Consider the following 19,555-nt stretch of genomic DNA (forward strand, 5'->3'; position numbering starts at 1 on the left):
GAGCCCAGATATTACATAAGTACCCAGGGTTCTATTATCCGGGCAAAAGACCATGGGAACTTAGTCAATATAATAGCCGTAGCATACTGAGAATATTAACCTCTGAGGAGAGTAGTAACAAATTTTGTCCCCACTGACTTAATGCTTGGTTTCATAGATGTAGTCCACTTGATCTGCCTTGTCATTAGATCTGATATGCAAAACTCAATTTAGCCGACAATTAAGTCTGTCCTCCCTAACATTAGCTTAGATCCGAATGCCCAGTTACGCCCACACAAGGTTCATCTCTGAAATGGACTTTGAAGCAATTCTGAATTATTCCCTGTATAGGTTTAATCTATTTTGGGTTCACTGCACCTCTGCTTTCCTGTTCTACCACTGGTAGTAGTGCCTGATTACAAATAGCTGCTCCCTTGTTCCAGTGGGCAATCCCAACGAGTGAGTACTTTGCATCATGTAATCATTCCACGGTACTTGTTTCTTAGTGCAGCCACAATCGCAGGCATCGTGTACCTTAAAGTTAAGGTACACGATGCCCGCGATGGACCCGATTTCCTTTGAAATCAGGTCCATTTTGCCGGCAAAGGCAAAATCGCGGGCATCGCGTCGGTCGCGGCCATTAACATAGCCTCCGACACGATGCCCGCGATTTTGCCATAGGCTTCAATGTTAAAATATTTTTTAACATTGAAATCGGGAGCATCGCGTCAGTCTTGTGCCATTATAATGGCACAAGATGAGATGGACTTTATTAAGTCCATCTCACATAGGAAACTGTGAAATGGGCCAATATGACCCATTTCACATTGTATATGGCCCCGTCCTCACCCCACGATTGACGCGAACACGAAGCGTGGCTAACGCAGCGTTGCGCGTCCTCCGACCTTTTCATTCCCCTTCTATCCATGTCGGTGGAGTTGAGAATATAAAGTGCAGCGAGCCACCGAGCCCGAAGCGTGGTGAGCTCAGCGAGGGGACGCGTATACCTGTGAAGTTATACGTGTCCCCTCGCGGGGCTCGCCACGCTTCGGACTCGGTGGCTCGCTGCGCTCGCCACACTTTATTTTCTCAACTCCACACCAACGTGGATAGTAGGGGAATGAAAAGGTCGGAGGACGCGCACCGCCGCCCCTCGCGGGCTCGCTGCGTTCGCCACGCTTCGGGTTGGCGTCAATCGTGGGGTGGCGTTGAGGATGTCAAATTGGGGGTGTAGAGAATATTTTACATTGAATCAAATGTATAATCGGGTCCCAGGGACCCTATTCACATTTGATTCAATTAAAAAATCTTTTGCGACCGACGCGATTTTTCCGACACGACCACCCCGATGGAAATCGGGGTGGCCGTGCTAGGAAACAAGTACCCATTCTACTATATTATGGGACTCTAGCATCTGGCACTCGCATCACTACAGTTACTAAATTGATGAGAAGGATCTGTAACTAATGACCATTGCAAAAATGATGAGATGAGTCCCGCAATCTGGTCTCCTGAAAACCTTTAATGTGTTTATTACGAGAGACATTTTGCACATAATTATGATTTTTGTTCTGGCGTTTGTGCACAGGTATCAGGACATTTTGCATTCCATTCACCTTGCTCGTAAGTCCAATCTAGGCCTGAAGTCATGCGACGGTGCCCAGGAGCTGCTGAACTTTCTGCGCAGTGATGTAATAGAAGTGGCAACAAGGCTTCAGAAGGGTGGCCTGGGATATCTGGATGACACCACTGAATTCGAAGCCAAGGTAAAAAAAATCAAAGCTGCATATTCTTTGCAATAGTCCAAAACCACAGTATCCCATGCTTGAATGACTAGTGGCAGAGCTCACTCTCTCCGTTTCTTTTGACAGGTTCGTTCTCTGGAGAACTTAAAGGATTTTGGAGAATGTATCATCTTTCTTCAAGCCGCTGTCATCAAGAAGTTCTTACAGGGTTTTATGGCTCCGAAGCAAAAGAAGCAGCGTAAACACCAATCTGAGGAGGCCGCGGCCAAAGCAGAGGAGCAAGATGAGGAAAAGAAAATGGCTGAGGAAGCAAAGGTATTCAAGCTGCTCTAATTGGCTGTATACTGAAATACAAACAGGAGATTTTACCATTGGTCACAAAGACAAACCCTTTATTTGGCAAATATTTAAACTAGTTATTTTATTTATATATATATATATATATATAGCGGGGATGATCAGCGTCACTCCGGTCTTGTAGCAAGATAATCAGGAAGAAATCACATCATGCACAAAGTTACTTTTCAGCAACGTTTCAACTCATTTATTAGAGTTTTTGTCAATAAATGAGTTGAAACGTTGCTGAAAAGTAACTTTGTGCATGATGTGATTTCTTCCTGATTATCTTGCTACAAGACCGGAGTGACGCTGATCATCCCCGCTATTTGTGAACACGCCGCACGTGTTCAATTCAGAAGGCACCCGGCAAGTATTCGCCTACAGTGACTAGGAGTGCCGGCCTGCACCGTACTCTATATATATATATATATATATATATATATATATATATATATATATATATATATATATATATATATATATATATATATATATATATATATATATATATATATATATATATATATATATATATATAATATATATATTTTTTTAACCTAGAGAATGGTCGGTTTAATAATGCTGTTAGACAACAATAGGCCAATGGTTCCCAAACTGTGTGCCGTGGCTCCCTGGGGTGCCTCGGGACACATGCAGGGGTGCCACGGCTTGGTGGTCCAGGACCAACTCAAATTATTAATGGTTAATTATTTAGGAGCAAAACCAGTGCTGGTGGCTGCCAATCATAGAATGTGTACAAACAGAAGCAAATCCTGCCCTTTACCACATAACTGCCGCTAAGAATCGCATATAAACCCAATCTAATTTATTTTTGGGGGGCCTAGGGGTGCCGTGAAAAAAATTCTGATTCTCTAGGGTGCCGTGAATCAAAAAAGATGGGGAATCCCTGCAATAGGCCGTTTCTATAGCACAAATACTGAATTAAGTCTAAATGTCATGTAGCTGTATGATTACATTACAAAGCTGCCAGGTTGTGTCTTGATCACAATGCTGTTTGTCACATCTATCCCTGCACAGTTTAGATTATTCTCCTGCTTGCATATGGTGCTTTTAGGAGGCCTTTGATTATGTTCCAAACATTTTTTTATTCTTACATCAGTATCCTTGTGAAGGTGAAAATAACAGTGTGGATGGGTGTTCCCCATTTATGGCTGTCCCTGCTGATGTCTGAGGCATAAATATCTCCCCTAGTGCGCAGTTCTTAAATGTCCACACGGTGGCAGCAAACTAAAACGTCTGTCTGGATGTTGCTCTTTGTACTACAACAGTGGTGTTAAACTCATGGCCCTCCAGCTGTGGTGGACCTACACGTCCCAGCATGCCCTGCCACAGACTTTATATAATGGATTGCTAAAACTGTGGCAGGGCATGCTGGGACGTGTAGTTCCACAACAGCTGGAGGTCCATGAGTTTGTCACCACTGTACTACAAGGTGTAATGTATATTTGTAACTTTCTGTTCCAGTATGGGGAGGTAATGTTTTGAAGTAGGGCTTTTTTATTTTATTTTGTATAAGGCTTCCATTGCATTGGTGTTTCCTTCACTAGGTAAATGCTATATTGAAACTTTGTATACTGTGCATGTGATTCATTCTGAAGTGCAAAATGCAGTCTTTTAATGAGCTGGCATTAACGGGCTTTAGCAGCAGATGACTTACGCAATGGGACACGGATTTTCGCTGTTAGTATCTGTTTTTTTAGTACAGTGTCCATGTGCATTGCTCGCATGGCTGAACTAGACTGAATGTGACAAGATAAGTCTGAGCATTTCACCTTAACCACTGTAGCGTTCCGTTCATTCTTCAATAGAAGCAGATAAGTAAAAGCTGAATCACACTGAAAGTGTGTTTTATGATGGCGAAGGGAAACTGGCGCATTCACTGTTTGCAAAAGCAAAGAAAACATAGAAATCTTTCTGGGACGCACTTTCAGAAACATGTTAGACCTCTAAAAAGCACTAAAGTATATATTAGTGTATTTCTTTACACAATAGTGCTTTTCATTTCTATTTTCACTTGTATTAAGCCCGCACAATAATAGCTTGGTGACATTGAGCAGGTTCCCTTTATGTATCAAGAAATGATCAGCTATTGACTAACGTGATTAAAACCCATTTGGCATGGAACGCTGGTGCCAGTGCCTCATTTATTTGCATGATGAAGAGGTTCACAATCTACCTGAATGTATTTAATAAATCGGTGATAATGGCTGATTTTAAAGGGAATAAACACTCTACTAAGCTAAAAATACGCAAAGTGAACTTGTACAATATCGCCAGGCTATTATTTTGTGGGGGGTTAATACATAGGAAAAACCAAAATGAAATTGCTAGATTAAAAGCGCACTTCTAATAAAGAAACTTGTTTTCATTACAAGTTTAATTTTTTTGTACTTCTAATCCAAATACACTAATTTCACACAGTATTTAGAGGTGTTAATAAATTACCAGTTTTAATAATTAAAACTATATCCAACATTTGTCTAAAATTGCGTCCTAGAAGATCTGTACTGTCTGGTGGTTTTTTTGCACGGTTTTGGTCTTTTGCATTGTCGGAGATCCGGAGTCTAAAATCCGGATCGACCCTTTCACAAAGAAAAATGACCCGTGTTTTGTAATTAAATTCCCGGGTAAAGCTGCTTCACCCAGGAATTTCATTTTGTGTGTGAAAGGGGTATAAATGTGGTCTTGTGCAAGTTTTTCTTTCTGCAAAAGTATTTAGAAATAACGGCTGTAGAACAAGTGATGCCATCCAATGAGTGGTTAACATTTAACCACCAGGCAGGGGGAGTGGTGTGCTTCAAAAATACTTGTACATATCCTATTGCAGATATCCTAAAACTACAACTTGTCAATAAGAACAGCTTTATTTAAATCCAGTGCATTGCAACCCTTATATCTGCTGTCTATAAACGGTTTCTTTTTTAAAATGTATTTACAAGAGCTATTGTAACATAAGTTTGAAAGAGAAGATTTTCCTTCCCTATCCTAATGATGTGGTTGCTTTGGGCCATTGTCTCGCGTGGAATGTCCGTGTTATCTAGGCCCTGTTCTCCCATGTCTAGTAAATGTCTCTGCAACATTGATCCTGATGGGAGGGTATGCCAATGAGATAGGAACCTGTATGTGTAGGATTACTTCACTTGCCCTTGTTTTGCCTCTGTATTACAGGTGGCATCAGCTGTGGAGAAATGGAAGACTGCCATCCTTGAGGCCCAAACATACTCGCGTGTACACGTGCTGCTGGGGATGCTGGACGCCTGCATCAAGTGGGACATGTCCTCTGAAAATGCCCGTTGCAAAGTCTGTCGAAAGAAAGGTACACTGCAGCGAAGGCGTTGGTGGTTTCTAGCATGTTTGTTTGAGTGCTTATACAGGTTTTTAGTAAACTGGGAATGCGTTACAACAATTTATTTGTAATTGCTTCTGTAGGACGCCGAAAGCACTGTAACCGTCCTAGAGATTTACTTGTGCCGCAGGATGCTCTTTTGACTTTTTTTTTCATATTCCCCTACCAGGTGAGGATGACAAGTTGATCCTATGTGACGAGTGTAACAAGGCATTCCATCTCTTCTGTCTGCGACCGGTTCTCTTAATGATACCCGACCGGGAATGGCTGTGCCCCGCTTGTCAGCCGGCAACTCTCAGACGTAATTCCCGGGGCAGGTAAGGCGACTACATTTCTTGATCAGCTGTAGAACGAGCTCGCTCCTGTGTTGAGCGTGACGTCATTTATTTTTGGTTAGGTTTCTAGACCTTCTATTGCGTTTCAGCAAGTTTATTTTTATTTCTCAAATTGTCTGCTCAGATGTTATCCTATTATGCCCATGAGCCATACATTCCTGTTTCCTTCCTAAAGGAACTACGCTGAAGAATCCTCTAACGATGATGAAGATGACGATGAGGAGGACGACGACGATGACGACGAAGATGAGTATGCTGAGGACACAGAGGGTGAAGACCAGGATTTAAAGCTCAGATGTAAGTACATGTGTTTTTTTCCTTTCAGAAATGTTAATTAAAAGCTACCTAAGTGACATTACATTATTGGTATATATAAGTGACATTACATTATCTCTTATATATTTAGCCAGATCTGTCAGTCAAAGCAGTGTGGCAAACGGTGGGCGGGGTTTCACGGGTGATTGACAGGCCCATCCACCGTCAGCCACACTGCAAAAGCAAGGCACTTCCTTCTACATGCTCTCCACAAGCACACACCCCTCCTCGCCCACCACTCCCCATGCCTGCCCACTAACTCCACCCCACGGCTGCTCACCACCCACAACCCCACCCCCAAACCCCCTCATCCCCTGGCCGCCCATAGGCCATCTCCACATCTACACCGCGCGCCCAGCCCCCCCTCATACACACTCTTACTTTGGCACCGCCCCGCCGGACATTTCGCCCGCCCCCCTTCTGCCTCAGACCTGACAGCGGTCCCCGGCTACGGCAGCAAAAAAAACCACATTTAGCCCGCCCCCCCGACACATCGCCCGCCCCCCTTCTGCGTCCATCTGGGCCGTATGTATTGTCGTGTCCTGGGCCTGACTGTGTGCCGGGTTGTGCAGGAGACGGACAGTAGAACTTGGCTGTCAGGATGCGTGCGGCTGCTGGTGCCAGCGCTTAAAGTCTCCGGGAGCAGCAGCTAAAGCCTGCGCGCCTCCTGACAGCCGAGCTCTGCTGCCAGTCTCCTGCACAACCCGCCCGCCATGCACACAAAGCCTCAGAGTCCTGACTGGTGAGCTTTATTGCCGGTCTCCCGCATGATCAACCAGGCCGGTGGGGGAAGGGGGGTCCAAAGGGGACAGTTTAGCCGCTCACCTCCACCGCTCAGCCGTCAGCCCAGTGCTCAGCCCCCTCTCGCTCAGGTCTACGGCCACACTGCTCACAGCTGGCTGCGGGGGGGAGGCAGGCATAGAGAACGCTTCATGCCCGGCTGCTCTTCACTATAGCACCCTAAGCGTCAGCCCAGTGCTCAGCCCCCTCTCGCTCAGGTCTCCGGCCACACTGCTCACAGCTGGCTGCGGGAGGGAGGCAGGCACAGAGAACGCTTCATGCCCGGCTGCTCTTCACTATAGCACCCTAAGCGTCAGCCCAGTGCTCAGCCCCCTCTCGCTCAGGTCTCCGGACACACTGCTCACAGCTGGCTGCGGGGGGGGAGGCAGGCACAGAGAACGCTTCATGCCCGGCTGCTCTTCACTATAGCACCCTAAGCGTCAGCCCAGTGCTCAGCCCCCTCTCGCTCAGGTCTCCGGACACACTGCTCACAGCTGGCTGCGGGGGGGAGGCAGGCACAGAGAACGCTTCATGCCCGGCTGCTCTTCACTATAGCACCCTAAGCGTCAGCCCAGTGCTCAGCCCCCTCTCGCTCAGGTCTCCGGACACACTGCTCACAGCTGGCTGCGGGAGGGAGGCAGGCACAGAGGACGCTTCATGCCCGGCTGCTCTTCACTATAGCACCCTAAGCTCCTTTTATTGACAGGTGCCCTTTTGTGTGTCGCTGCTGGCAGGCTGAGCCTGCTGTCCTCAGGGAGCAGCCTGCCTCAATAAACTAGGGAAAAGGTAACTTTGTGTATGCTGAGGGGTGACAGTGCATGTATGTATGTATAAGAGCGTCAGTGCATGTATGTATGTATGAATAAGAGCGTCAGTGCATGTATGTATGAATGACAGCGTCAGTGCATGTATGTATAAGTGTCAGTGCATGTATGTATGTATGTATAAGAGCGTCAGTGCATGTATGTATGAATGACAGCGTCAGTGCATGTATGTATATATAAGAGCATCAGTGTATGTATGTATTTATGTATGTATAAGAGCGTCAGTGCATGTATGTATGAATGACAGCGTCAGTGCATGTATGTATGTATAAGTGTCAGTGCATGTATGTATGTATGTATAAGAGCGTCAGTGCATGTATGTATGAATGAGCGCGTCAGTGTATGTATGAATGAGAGCGTCAGTGCATGTATGTATATATAAGAGCGTCAGTGCATGTATGTATATATAAGAGCGTCAGTGCATGTATGTATATATAAGAGCGTCAGTGTATGTATGTATGTATGAATGAGAGCGTCAGTGCATGTATGTATGTATGAATGAGAGCATCAGTGCATGTATGTTTGAATGAGAGCATCAGTGCATGTATGTATGAATGAGAGCGTCAGTGCATGTATGTATGAATGAGAGCGTCAGTGCATGTATGTATATAAAAGAGCGTCAGTGCATGTATGTATGCATGAGAGCGTCAGTGCATGTATGTATATATGAGCGTCAGTGCATGTATGTATGTATGCATGAGAGCGTCAGTGCATGTATGTATATATAAGAGCGTCAGTGCATGTATGTATGAATGAGAGCGTCAGTGCATGTATGTATGTATGAATGAGAGCATCAGTGCATGTATGTATGAATGAGAGCGTCAGTGCATGTATGTATGTATGAATGAGAGCGTCAGTGCATGTATGTATGAATGAGAGCGTCAGTGCATGTATGTATGCATGAGAGCGTCAGTGCATGTATGTATGAATGAGAGCGTCAGTGAATGTATGTATGAATGAGAGCGTCAGTGCATGTATAAATGAGAGCATCAGTGTATGTATGTATGAATGAGAGTGTCAGTGTATGTATGAATGCATGAGAGCGTCAGTGCATGTATGTATGAATGAGAGCGTCAGTGAATGTATGTATGAATGAGAGCGTCAGTGCATGTATGAATGAGAGCATCAGTGTATGTATGTATGAATGAGAGCGTCAGTGCATGTATGAATGAGAGCATCAGTGTATGTATGTATAAATGAGAGTGTCAGTGTATATATCTATGTATAAGAGCATGTATGTTTGCATGAATAAGAGTGTCAGTGTATGTATGAATGAATAAATTACACTATATCTCACACTCACATATATTTCGACTTCTAATGGGGCGAAGCCCCTCACAACGGTGTGAAGAGCGCCCGGAGGGCGCGATGAATCACCTAGTTGGTATATATGTTCCCAAGAGGTAACATATGTTCTCAGGGATAAAAGTGGGCGGGGACAGTTAATACAGATGTCCTCTTATCTGTCATGTGATACAATGCCTCTTGCTTTTCCATCACGGCAGTGATTACATGCATTCTGCCACGACTGGTTGCAGCGTGTGTACATGCCCATGTATTCCAGTGAAAGTTGGTGCATTTGTAGCACCAGCCGCAAGTAGCCACTGGCGGCTGTAAGATGAGGTCATATCTGTATATAGTATATTGTGTTTAATTAATTTGCTTAACTTGGAGATTTGTCAGTGTTGTAAGTTTTATTTACCTTCCTTATTCAGCACGGTTAGCAATGTGTAACAATGGTGTGCAGTGTTGAGAACGCTTTCTTTATGTGGTTCAATAACATAGATAGTTGATCCATGTACAGTACTTCACCATCCTTCACATCACTGCCGCTTGGTCTGTTCACAAATGCTTAGTTTATTGAATGCTTCACTGCGGTCGTCATCTGTACTGACCTTATGTTCTTGCAATGCAGTAAGTTACAATCTCATTCTCTTTGCTGTGGACTGGCAACAGCACTGCGTGACCAAACAATTTTCTTATGGCAGAATCTTAAGCTTTTTTAAACCACAGGCACAACATTAGACCCTACTGCAGAGAATGCCATACAAACACAATATGGTCATAAAGTGAAAAAACACTGAACTGACCACTTCCTGTGTTACTACAATTCATATATGCTCATTTTCTGTCTACATTACAGCAGTATGCCAAGTACAGCGAACGTTGGTCCAGCAATGTATATTTGGAAGTTAGTTGTGTGGTACACTCACCTGTCATGTATGTTCGTTCTTTTGTTTTTGTTTTCTTTGGTGTCAATTTATCCAGCAAAAAAATTGTGTGGTTGTATTGTGGCATATGTGTATACAGCCCCTGGCATACCTCAATGTATGGAGCCTCACATGTATGATATAAATCTCAATGTATCATTCTAGGGTCATGTCACGTCTAGATGTGTGGGGCGCTGAAATTGCTGCTGTAGGTTTCCTTGCAGGCTTGGTGGCTCCAGTTTTTTAAATGATGCTGAATAGTGCACTTGTGTGCCATGCGTTTAAACCATATTTACCAGGCTATAGGAAAAGGTCTGAAAGTGGAGATGAAATGTCTACATAAGCCAAGAGCCCATAGCATCTGACACTTTCACATCAACGGTACAGATGCATTGTATTCAGTAATACGGAATAATTCCATGTCTCCAATAATATGGATGGGACTGTTGCAATGTCTACATGAAATAACTTAGACTAGTCATGGTTCATTTTTTGTTTGGTCTTTCATAAACCTAAGTTTTTATACTTCCATGTACAGTTTTACTTGGCGCTATTCTGCAACAGCTGTATGCTGCATGTAAGCCATGTGTGCTGGTGTCACATGAGATTGATGGTGGCACCGTGTGAGTCTTTCATCCATGTGTAAAAAAAACCAGGAGTTTTAACACGGACAATCTCTGGTGTAAAGCATTAGATAGGAATGATGGGTAAGGTTTTAGAGTTCAGTGAGCTTGGTTATTCTGTGAATATTCTTTCGTTCTGATTGGAAACTTCTTGGACGTTGTAGTGCAAGTGAGTCTGCTGTTTTTGTGGAACGTACTGTTCCTTCATCTGAGCGACAGTCATGTGTCACAAGCAATGTTACCTTGGGGCTGTTTTGCCGGTTCCAAAGAGTTAACGCTAGTGATATGCTTTACAATCCTATGGGATTTCATAGAATTGGGAATTGTTGGCCCTTGCACACAGGAACCGCCTGCATGGCATGCTGTCGGCCGTCGTTTCATTTACAAGAGACACGTTTGTGTGTGAGTGTGGGTCATAAAGATTAAAGCACAGGGATCGAACAGGATCAGCATTTCTCCACCAGTGACAGCCGCCTTACTGGAGAATGCAGTTACAGGGAGGCAGCAGGCGTTAAAGTTCAAAGTTTAGCCCTTGTGGTAGTAACACGACACGTGTTTGCCTCCTACCCTGTGCCGGTTAAGTTCCCACTGATTAACGTAGCAACTGCGGGATCCTGCTGTGTGGCCCTCTTTTTGTTTTCCACTCGACTCATCTCTCACCGGCAGCAGCTGTATCACAGCTATTAAGTCAGGAGGGGGCTGAGATGGGAACAAATGTCCCTCTGCAGTTGTCTACAGCAATCACTAGTAATTCTATGGAAGGTTTGCATCTCTCCATTTATGACTAATTGTGCCATTTAAAGCTTTCCGTACCTTTTATGAGCTTCTGGGTATTTATTTATTTTTTCTTTAATTCTGGTACTTCAACCTTATATACATTTTCAACATTAACTAAATTTCATGTACTCTCCTTTTTTAGTGAGATCTCGCAAAGCAACGAAGGTTAAAGCTAGCAAACCTAAAAGTACGAATCGACGTGGACGCCCGCCAGGAAAGAAGAACCAGAGGTCCTCCAGAGGTGCACTGCCAGAAAATGATGCTGAAGTAGAGGAGGTGGTAAGTCGTTTCCTAATATCTTTTTCTCAAAATAAGCACATCACAAAACAAGTTCTCACTAGGTGTCCGTTGAAGATTAGTAGCCTCTACCATCATGAGGCACGTGACCCAAAGCATGGCACGCAAAGCGATACACTGGTTGGGGGTCCTTGGGCATTGGCATCCTAAAGGGGGAATTACTTATTTACCTATTTCCCACGTGGATCTTTTGCTAGACACTTGACATATTTCCCATATCATTGTGCTGGTATTCTACAGCAAGTTTGCTCATGTACCACTAACAGATCATGTTTAATGGTTGTCTTTTAATAATGCTTGGATGAGTTAAGCTGGTTACACACCAAAAGCTTTCTGTCCAATCTGTGGTTTGAACAATAAATGATAATGTATGGGAGCATATGACAATCAGAAAGCTAGAAAACAGACCAAAACTATTGTTCAGACAAACTGTTTAAATCCATTTGATATAACAACTTACCCGAATGACAAAAGGTATCTAAAGGTGCATTCAGATATATTGATAGCTCAGTGGGTGGGTGCATGCAAATACACTCTCCCACTTGTAATGTCAGTTTCAACGGATCGTGCAGTGTGAATCGGATCAATTGATTTGCAGATTTATTAGTGTGTACCAAGCTAAACAGAAGCAGCCCTCAGCTGCGATTTATTCTGCACCTATTAGTACTTCCAATGGAAGACAATGTCAAATCAAATTTTATGTCACATTCAAAAATCATACATAGTACAATATGTAGTGAAATGCTGCTTATACAACGGTCCTACATTACGATAAGTAGATTGGCTGAGGAAGAGTGTAGAGAGAATGTGTCGGGTAGGTCTAGAAAGTCCCAGTACTAGGAGGTCTGGTTGAGGGCTCTAATGGCTAGGTTAGGTTGTCCCTTAGCGCAGACCTCGTTAAAATCACACATTTGATTTGTATTTGGCAGAGAAATGAACTGCTGTCCATATAACTGTCACAGAAGGCTTAGAATGGTCTGTTTTAAAGGGGCATAAAGTAGACTACATGGATGTGTTCAATATTGTATTCCTTTGATTGCAGATACGACAGAGCAAGCCAGCCTCCAGGCGCCAGAACCATGAGTTACAGAAGTGCGAAGAGATTTTATGCAAACTCATCAAGTACCGCTTCAGCTGGCCATTCAGGTAAGTCCTCACTTGGTTTCTCCAGTGTCACGCATAGAACGAAAAAGGGATTGGGGAGGCGGGGGGGGGGGGGGGGGGGGGATATTGAGGGATTCTCCTACACCATACTCTGCCCCTAGCATGTGAACGCTGCTCATCAGACCCAGGAATAGGGTATAATATGCTGCACAAACCCAACATTTAGCTTGTGTGTAGGCTGGTCAGACATGTGGACATCTGCCTCTATATAAATTTGTTCTACAGCAAAACTTCTAAACTAGTCGGGAAAATGTCATTACATTAAGGAGATGTACTAAGCACTGGAGAGTCCTAAAGTACCAGCCAATCCGCTCCAAAATGCCAGCTTACTGGCTGTGCTTGAAAAGAGACAGCGACTGATTGGTAGCTTTTCTCTCCACTTTCTTTGCCAGACTTTGTACACCTGCTGCCATAGAGAAAAACAAATAAACGTACAGGGTAATACATTCAAGATCTTGTACATAACTTTGACATTTTTAAGTTCAAGTAATTGAATGGGTTTGTTTCATCGATCATGTATGTTAGGTTATATGTCGGTTATATTTTTATTTCACTGTCCACATCAGAAATCAATGTGGTGCCTTACAAGATATAATAGTGCTCTCATTTTGGTTTATGGCAGTGGTTCCTGACCCCAAAGTGGGTCATGACTCCATGTTGCTGACCATCAGGCTGATGACATCTCTAATCTCTCAGCCAGTGATTCAAGGAGTTTGAACAATCAGTTGATTTGTCTGTTACTTCAGACTCTTTGCATCATTTGGTGCCTCCACAATACTGCCGTGCATGTGCTGACCATGCATGTGTGGTGACCGTTCTGTGGTAACTTGCTGGGGTCCCGTAATAGTTTTTATTGTCTGACTGTGTCCCAGAGCAAAATAGTTTGAGAACCGCTGATTTATGGTGTTCAATGACTGAATAGTTCTAATTGTGCCACTCAGGGAGCCAGTGAACACAGAGGATGACGAGAACTATCTGAAAGTGGTGGCTACCCCTATGGACTTCCAGACCATGCAAAGCAAGTGCTCATGCAGCAACTATCAGACCGTACAAGAATTCCTCAACGACATGAAACTGGTATTTGGAAATGCTGAGCAGTACTATGACCCAGGAGCCCAGCAAATGTCCTGCTTAGAGAAAACAGAGCAGTGTGTTAGAGACCTCCTCAGCAAACACCTTCCCGGACACCCCTACCAGAGGAAGCACCGTAAGCACCAGGCACTCGATCAGTCACCAGAAAACCATGGGCCAGGGCGTAAGCGGAAGAAATGAGGGCATACTCGTAATGGAAGGTGGGTGGGAGTCGAGGTTTGAGAGGGGTAGAATGGAGGTTGTGGGGGACTGAACTGGAAGTTTTCCCCAATTTTAGAGACCAAACATGTTTTGTTGAGATTATATAATGTCTGGGAGGCTCAGTAAAGATTTGGAGGTGTGCTTTTGTTTTTTTATTTTATTTCTCCCTCTTCCCTCTTGGATGTGTGCTGCAGTCAAGTGACGCTCAATCACCTAGTAGTTTGCTCAAACCTTGATGTTTCTCAACAATATTTGTGTCCTAAGTCACAAATGGCAACTTGGTTAGGGCCACCACATACCTTCTCTATTACTGGTGTGAAAGCTGCGCACACTTCTATCAAAGGCACTTATTGGTGTGTCCAGCCAGAGAATGACTCATGTGAATTTCGGTACTGTTTGGGTTCTGAAAATCATTGACCTTAAAACGGCTACATTACCGGCAGAGTTTATAATGGTCACTTGGCTCCCGGACTCCGAATTGTATTTGTGTTGTCATATATAAAGGGATGTCTGAGCTCTCCCCCCACACCTTCGGTATTTAGAGTTTATATGCCAACTGCTCCTTGTAAATGTGCCCTAGATACACACAGATAGGAGACTCTGAAGCTGGATACAACCCTAAAAAGAAAATCACCAGCACCCCCAACTTTGCCTGCCTCCCTCTATTTAAAACGCTACCAGCAAGGACTGATAGATTGGAAGATAACCTTGTGGTCCCCTTCTTCTTGGAAGGAGTCTTTTTTTTTTTTAAACTTCCTCTCTGCCGACACAGGTATCTGACCGTCAAACAGAAAAGTCATTTTTTTTTTTTTGTGCATTTTTTTGTACTGACTTTTCCCTTTTCTAGATATTCAATGTTTGCTTGTGATCTTGTATAAAGGGAGACTTTGTCTGGGTTTGGCACATGTACAGTACAGTTTATATGAAAACAAGTGTTTGCCTTTATTAATATTAAAACAGAAGGAACCACATGCACCTGTTGTCTGTCTGAATTCTAATTTTCCCAATGCTTGCATACATTGTAGCATACAAAATGTTTAATATTAGTGTTTCCTCTACCTCCCCCATGGCAGCCATCACAAATGGGTTCCTCCCCACTGGGTAGTGCTCCGGAAAGGGAAAAAAAGACACCTGCCCCTATAAGAAGGCACCTCCTCCTGGCCTCAGTGTCTTTTTTTCCCTTTCGGGTAGTGTGTGAGAGGTGGCTTACCCTGGGGGCTGTAGAGGAAGAGTCTGACTATTATGTGTCCCCCTGCGGCAGCTCCGGCGGTCCTGCAGTGAGGGAGGGCAGGCCGAGCCCGGATGGAGGTATGTAAACTCCTTGAGCCGCATGCGGACCCCTACGGGGGCAGCTACAAGCGGCGGCGTCCACAGGCGTGCTGCTAATGGCGGCCGGGATCGCGTTGCCGCAGCACGCCTGGCCTGCGTTAATCCAGGAAGTGAAAGCAGGCGGACGTCAGCGGCGGTGCGCGGCGCAGGGTGATGACGCGGCTCTCCGTCCTCTTAAGGGCGGAAGAAGCCGGCGTCTGTATGCTTGTATCCCGGCATCCACGTGCAGCGGGCTAAGGAGCGGAGAGCGGCAGCAGTACGATCTGGTCTGGTGAGCCTGTGTATCTTTCTGTCTAGGTATGGAGCTTATGTCGTTTATTGTTAAGTGTGTGGCATGGTTCCAGCCTTGAGTTCCATGCCACACTGGGTGTATATTATTCAGTATAATAAGTATCTGTCTTGTTGTACAGGGAGTTGGATAATTATTGAAGCAGGCAGAGCATCCAGGTGGCTGTTAGTTTGCAGGTGTTCATTATTGGAGCAGGTATGCGCAGCATTTTAATGCTGGGGGGCTGCTGGCTTTCCTGTTAAGCAGAGTCTGAACTGTTGTTCTATTTTGTGTCAGTACGCACCGCTGCTATACTATGGAAGAGGAAAATCGGCAGACAGCCAAAAAGTCAGGGTAAGCCACAAACAGTGATTTTTTTTTGGGTGATTTTGTTTTGATTTTGGTTTTGGTTATTGGTACTTTGATTTTGGTTTTTGTTACTGGTACTTTGGTTGTGGTTTTGGGAATTTTTTCCTTATGGTGATCAGGTGATGGTGCTTTGGATTAAGGCTAATTAGGCATGGTATTTGGCTGTTGCAGGTCTGAGGCCAGCAAAGAGAAGGAGAGTAAAGCCAAACACAAGAGGACGCACTCACCTAAGTGTTTTTCATGTGATAAAACTTTACCGGAAAAGTATGTGGGCGGCATCTGTGAGGAGTGTAAGGCCCCTCAGCCTTTACCCACGGCTCAAATGACGAACCTAGTGGATATGCTGAAAACAGCATTAGCACGGACTTTTGTTACAAAAGAAGACCTGAGTAAAATGTCTGGCAAAAGGAAGCATGTGGTCTTAAGTGACGACTCGGATGACTCTGTGGAGGACATCACTTGTGCGCAATTGCTGGGTCAGGATCCAGATGAGGATCAAGATGTACCTCAGGACAGGTCGGAGGACTTTAATCCTGATATGATCAATAACCTGTTAGAGCTTATCCATAGGGCCCTCAATATTGAGGATCAGCAAGAGGACCTTAATTTACAGGAACTTTTGTTCAAGGATAAGAAAAGGAAGGGGAAATGTTTTCCCTTATCTCAGACTTTGAAAGCTGTTATTACTGAGGAGTGGAAGCACCCGGATAAGAGGGTGGCTGCTTCCACCAGAGTAACGAAAATGTACCCATTCGACAAGGATCAGGTGTCGACATGGGAAGAGGCGCCAAAGGTTGACGCAGCTATCTCTAGGCTGTCTAAGAAGACTACACTTCCCTTGGAAGATGTAAATATCTTCAAAGACCCTATGGAGCGCAGACTTGAGCTGGGTCTAAAAAAGCAGTACCTTACGGCAGGGGCATCCCTTAAGCCAGCGGCTGCTATGGCTGTCACATCACGTGTAATGCGAGGATGGTGCCAGCAATTGGAGGCGGACATTTTGGACGGTATTAAAAGGTCCGAACTCCTAAAAACAGTCCAAGATGTACAATTGGCTGTTGAGTTTATGTGTGAGGCAACTATGGACTCCATACGCCTATCCGCTAGAGCAGCTGCCACTGCAGCGGCAACACGTCGGGCCCTTTGGTTGAAACCTTGGGCGGCTGACGTACAGTCAAAGAATAAACTGTTATCCTTGCCATTCCAAGGGGAGTACCTGTTTGGCAAACAGCTTGATGAGCTAATTACTAAAATCTCGGGGGGCAAATCAGTCTGGTTGCCCCAAGATAAAGCTGTCAAAAAGAATATTCCAGCGAAATTTAATCGATTTCAGCAGCAGGAATACAGAGACTCCAGGGCTTATAGGCCGGGAAGGGCCTATAGGAGAGGAAGCTGGATGTCTCGGGCGTCCTTTCGTTCCCAAAGAGGGAAAGAAGGGAAGGCTCCTTTCCGAAAGGAGCAACAATGACGCCGTCATACAGAGAGTTGGCGCCAGGCTCAAACAGTTTTACCAAGCTTGGCGAGAATCCACCACGGACAGGTGGGTTCTGGAAATAATTCAGTCCGGATATCGAATCGAATTTATGAGACTTCCGGGAAGTCTCTTTGTGGAGTCGCCAGTACCCAGCGACATGGAGGAGAGACAGGCGCTATTTTCAAGTCTGGAAGAAATGCTAAGACAAGGAGTTGTCGAAGCAGTGCCGAAGAAGCAAGAGAGGCAGGGATGGTTCTCTCGCTTCTTCGTGGTGAAAAAGGCGTCAGGAGGTTTTCGGACCATCCTAGACTTAAGGCGCTTGAACAAGTTTGTGTTAAGTCGAACGTTCAAGATGGAGTCAGTAAGATCGATAATTCCAGACTTAAAACGCGGGGATTACATGACGTCCATAGACTTAAAAGACGCCTATCTACATATACCCATCTACGCAAACCATCACAAGTTTCTCAGGTTTCGTCTGCAAGGGGTCACTTATCAATTTGTGACTCTTCCCTTCGGCCTGTCGACTTCCCCGCGAACTTTCTCCAAAGTGTTGATTGTGATCATAGCAAGGCTAAGACAACAAGGGATAAAACTCTGGCCCTATCTCGACGATATCTTAATCGTGGCGGACTCAGAAGAACTGGTAAAGGAGCACACAGAGCTAGTGCTCAAATGCCTGGAACATCATGGATGGCTGGTCAACGTAAAAAAGAGCCAACTGGTGCCAGTTCAAAAGATTACATACTTGGGGGTATCAATAGATACGCAAATGATGAGAGTGTCTCTCACGGAGACCAGGAGAGAGAAATTGGTACACCAAGTGACATTAATGATGAGGAGATCAGTCGTGTCATCCCAGGACTGCATGGAAATACTGGGATTGATGGCAGCCGCATTGGAAACTGTACCTTGGGCAAGGTTCCACACAAGAAAGTTCCAAAGTTGCTTCCTGTCACAGTGGAACAAGAACAGCAAAGATCTCACTCAAAAGATAATATTGACAAAAGCCGCAAAGTCAGATTTGGCCTGGTGGTCAGACGTGAAACGACTGGAAGCGGGAAAATCGTTTGCAGTAGTCAACCAGGTCACGGTAACAACAGACGCCAGCCAAGGAGGCTGGGGAGCGACATGCGGTCAGTCCATTGCGCAAGGACGGTGGTCTCCAAGGTGGCAAGCCGCACATTCCAACCTCAGGGAGATGAAGGCGGTGGTCATGGCCTGTCACGAGTTCCAGGATCAGCTGTTGGCCAGAGATCTAAACATAAGATCAGACAACCGGGCGGTAGTCTCCTACATAAACCGTCAAGGTGGGACGAGAAGTCGACGCCTCATGGAGATAACATCCCAGTTGCTGGAATGGGCAGAGTGTCACGTGCACAGCATCTCGGCAGTCTTCCTGGCAGGGAAAGACAATCTGGTTGCGGACTCGCTAAGCAGAACAGAGTGCCTACCGGGCGAGTGGGCGCTCAACGACAGCCTGTTCAACATGGTCGTAGAAGAGATGGGGGTGGCCACAGGTGGATCTTATGGCCACAAGGCACAACAAAAAAGTCCCAAGGTACTTCTCAAGGTTCAGAGATCCACAAGCGGAGCAGGTAGATGCCCTGACAGCGGAGTGGAACATGTTCAGAGCATATGTTTTCCCGCCGATTCCAGTCATTCCGCGCCTACTGAGAAAGATACAGAGAGAGGAGACGGAAGTGATAGCAATACTTCCGTATTGGCCAAGGAGGGCGTGGTTTGCCACGGTGATGCAAATGGCAGTGGACGGACCATGGTTCCTGCCCGAATGGCCCGATCTCCTAGTCCAAGGCCAAGTACGTCAGCCGCAGCCACCAGCATGGAAACTGACGGCCTGGCTTCTGAAACCGCTACATTAAAATCTAAAGGTTTCTGTGATTCAGTGATCAACACTTTGCTTAAAGCAAGAAAACAATCAACATCCAAAATATATTATCGAGTATGGAAGAAGTATTTGTCCTGGTGCAGCTCAAACCAGCAAATACCAAGTAAAGTTGCCTCAGTACTTGGTTTTCTTCAAGCAGGTTTACAACTAGGTTTAGC

At 45.1% G+C, this 19,555-nt stretch overlaps 1 protein-coding gene across 1 annotated transcript in view; it reads left to right on the forward strand.

Annotated features, from left to right (window-relative positions):
• The window catches only part of BAZ1B (bromodomain adjacent to zinc finger domain 1B), a 46,879-nt gene extending 31,856 nt beyond the window's left edge, over nucleotides 1-15,023 (forward strand). The window contains exons 12-19 of the mRNA XM_083172088.1: nucleotides 1,568-1,745; nucleotides 1,851-2,039; nucleotides 5,253-5,400; nucleotides 5,600-5,747; nucleotides 5,941-6,062; nucleotides 11,437-11,573; nucleotides 12,634-12,737; nucleotides 13,697-15,023. Coding sequence (XP_083028214.1) covers nucleotides 1,568-1,745; nucleotides 1,851-2,039; nucleotides 5,253-5,400; nucleotides 5,600-5,747; nucleotides 5,941-6,062; nucleotides 11,437-11,573; nucleotides 12,634-12,737; nucleotides 13,697-14,027 — 1,357 coding nt within the window. The 3' untranslated portion in view covers nucleotides 14,028-15,023. The remainder of the gene's footprint in view (nucleotides 1-1,567; nucleotides 1,746-1,850; nucleotides 2,040-5,252; nucleotides 5,401-5,599; nucleotides 5,748-5,940; nucleotides 6,063-11,436; nucleotides 11,574-12,633; nucleotides 12,738-13,696) is intronic.
• The last annotated feature ends 4,532 nt before the right edge of the window (nucleotides 15,024-19,555 follow it).

Source organism: Crinia signifera, chromosome 2 (genome assembly GCF_055691185.1).
Source record: "Crinia signifera chromosome 2, ASM5569118v1, whole genome shotgun sequence".
NCBI lineage: Eukaryota > Metazoa > Chordata > Amphibia > Anura > Myobatrachidae > Crinia > Crinia signifera.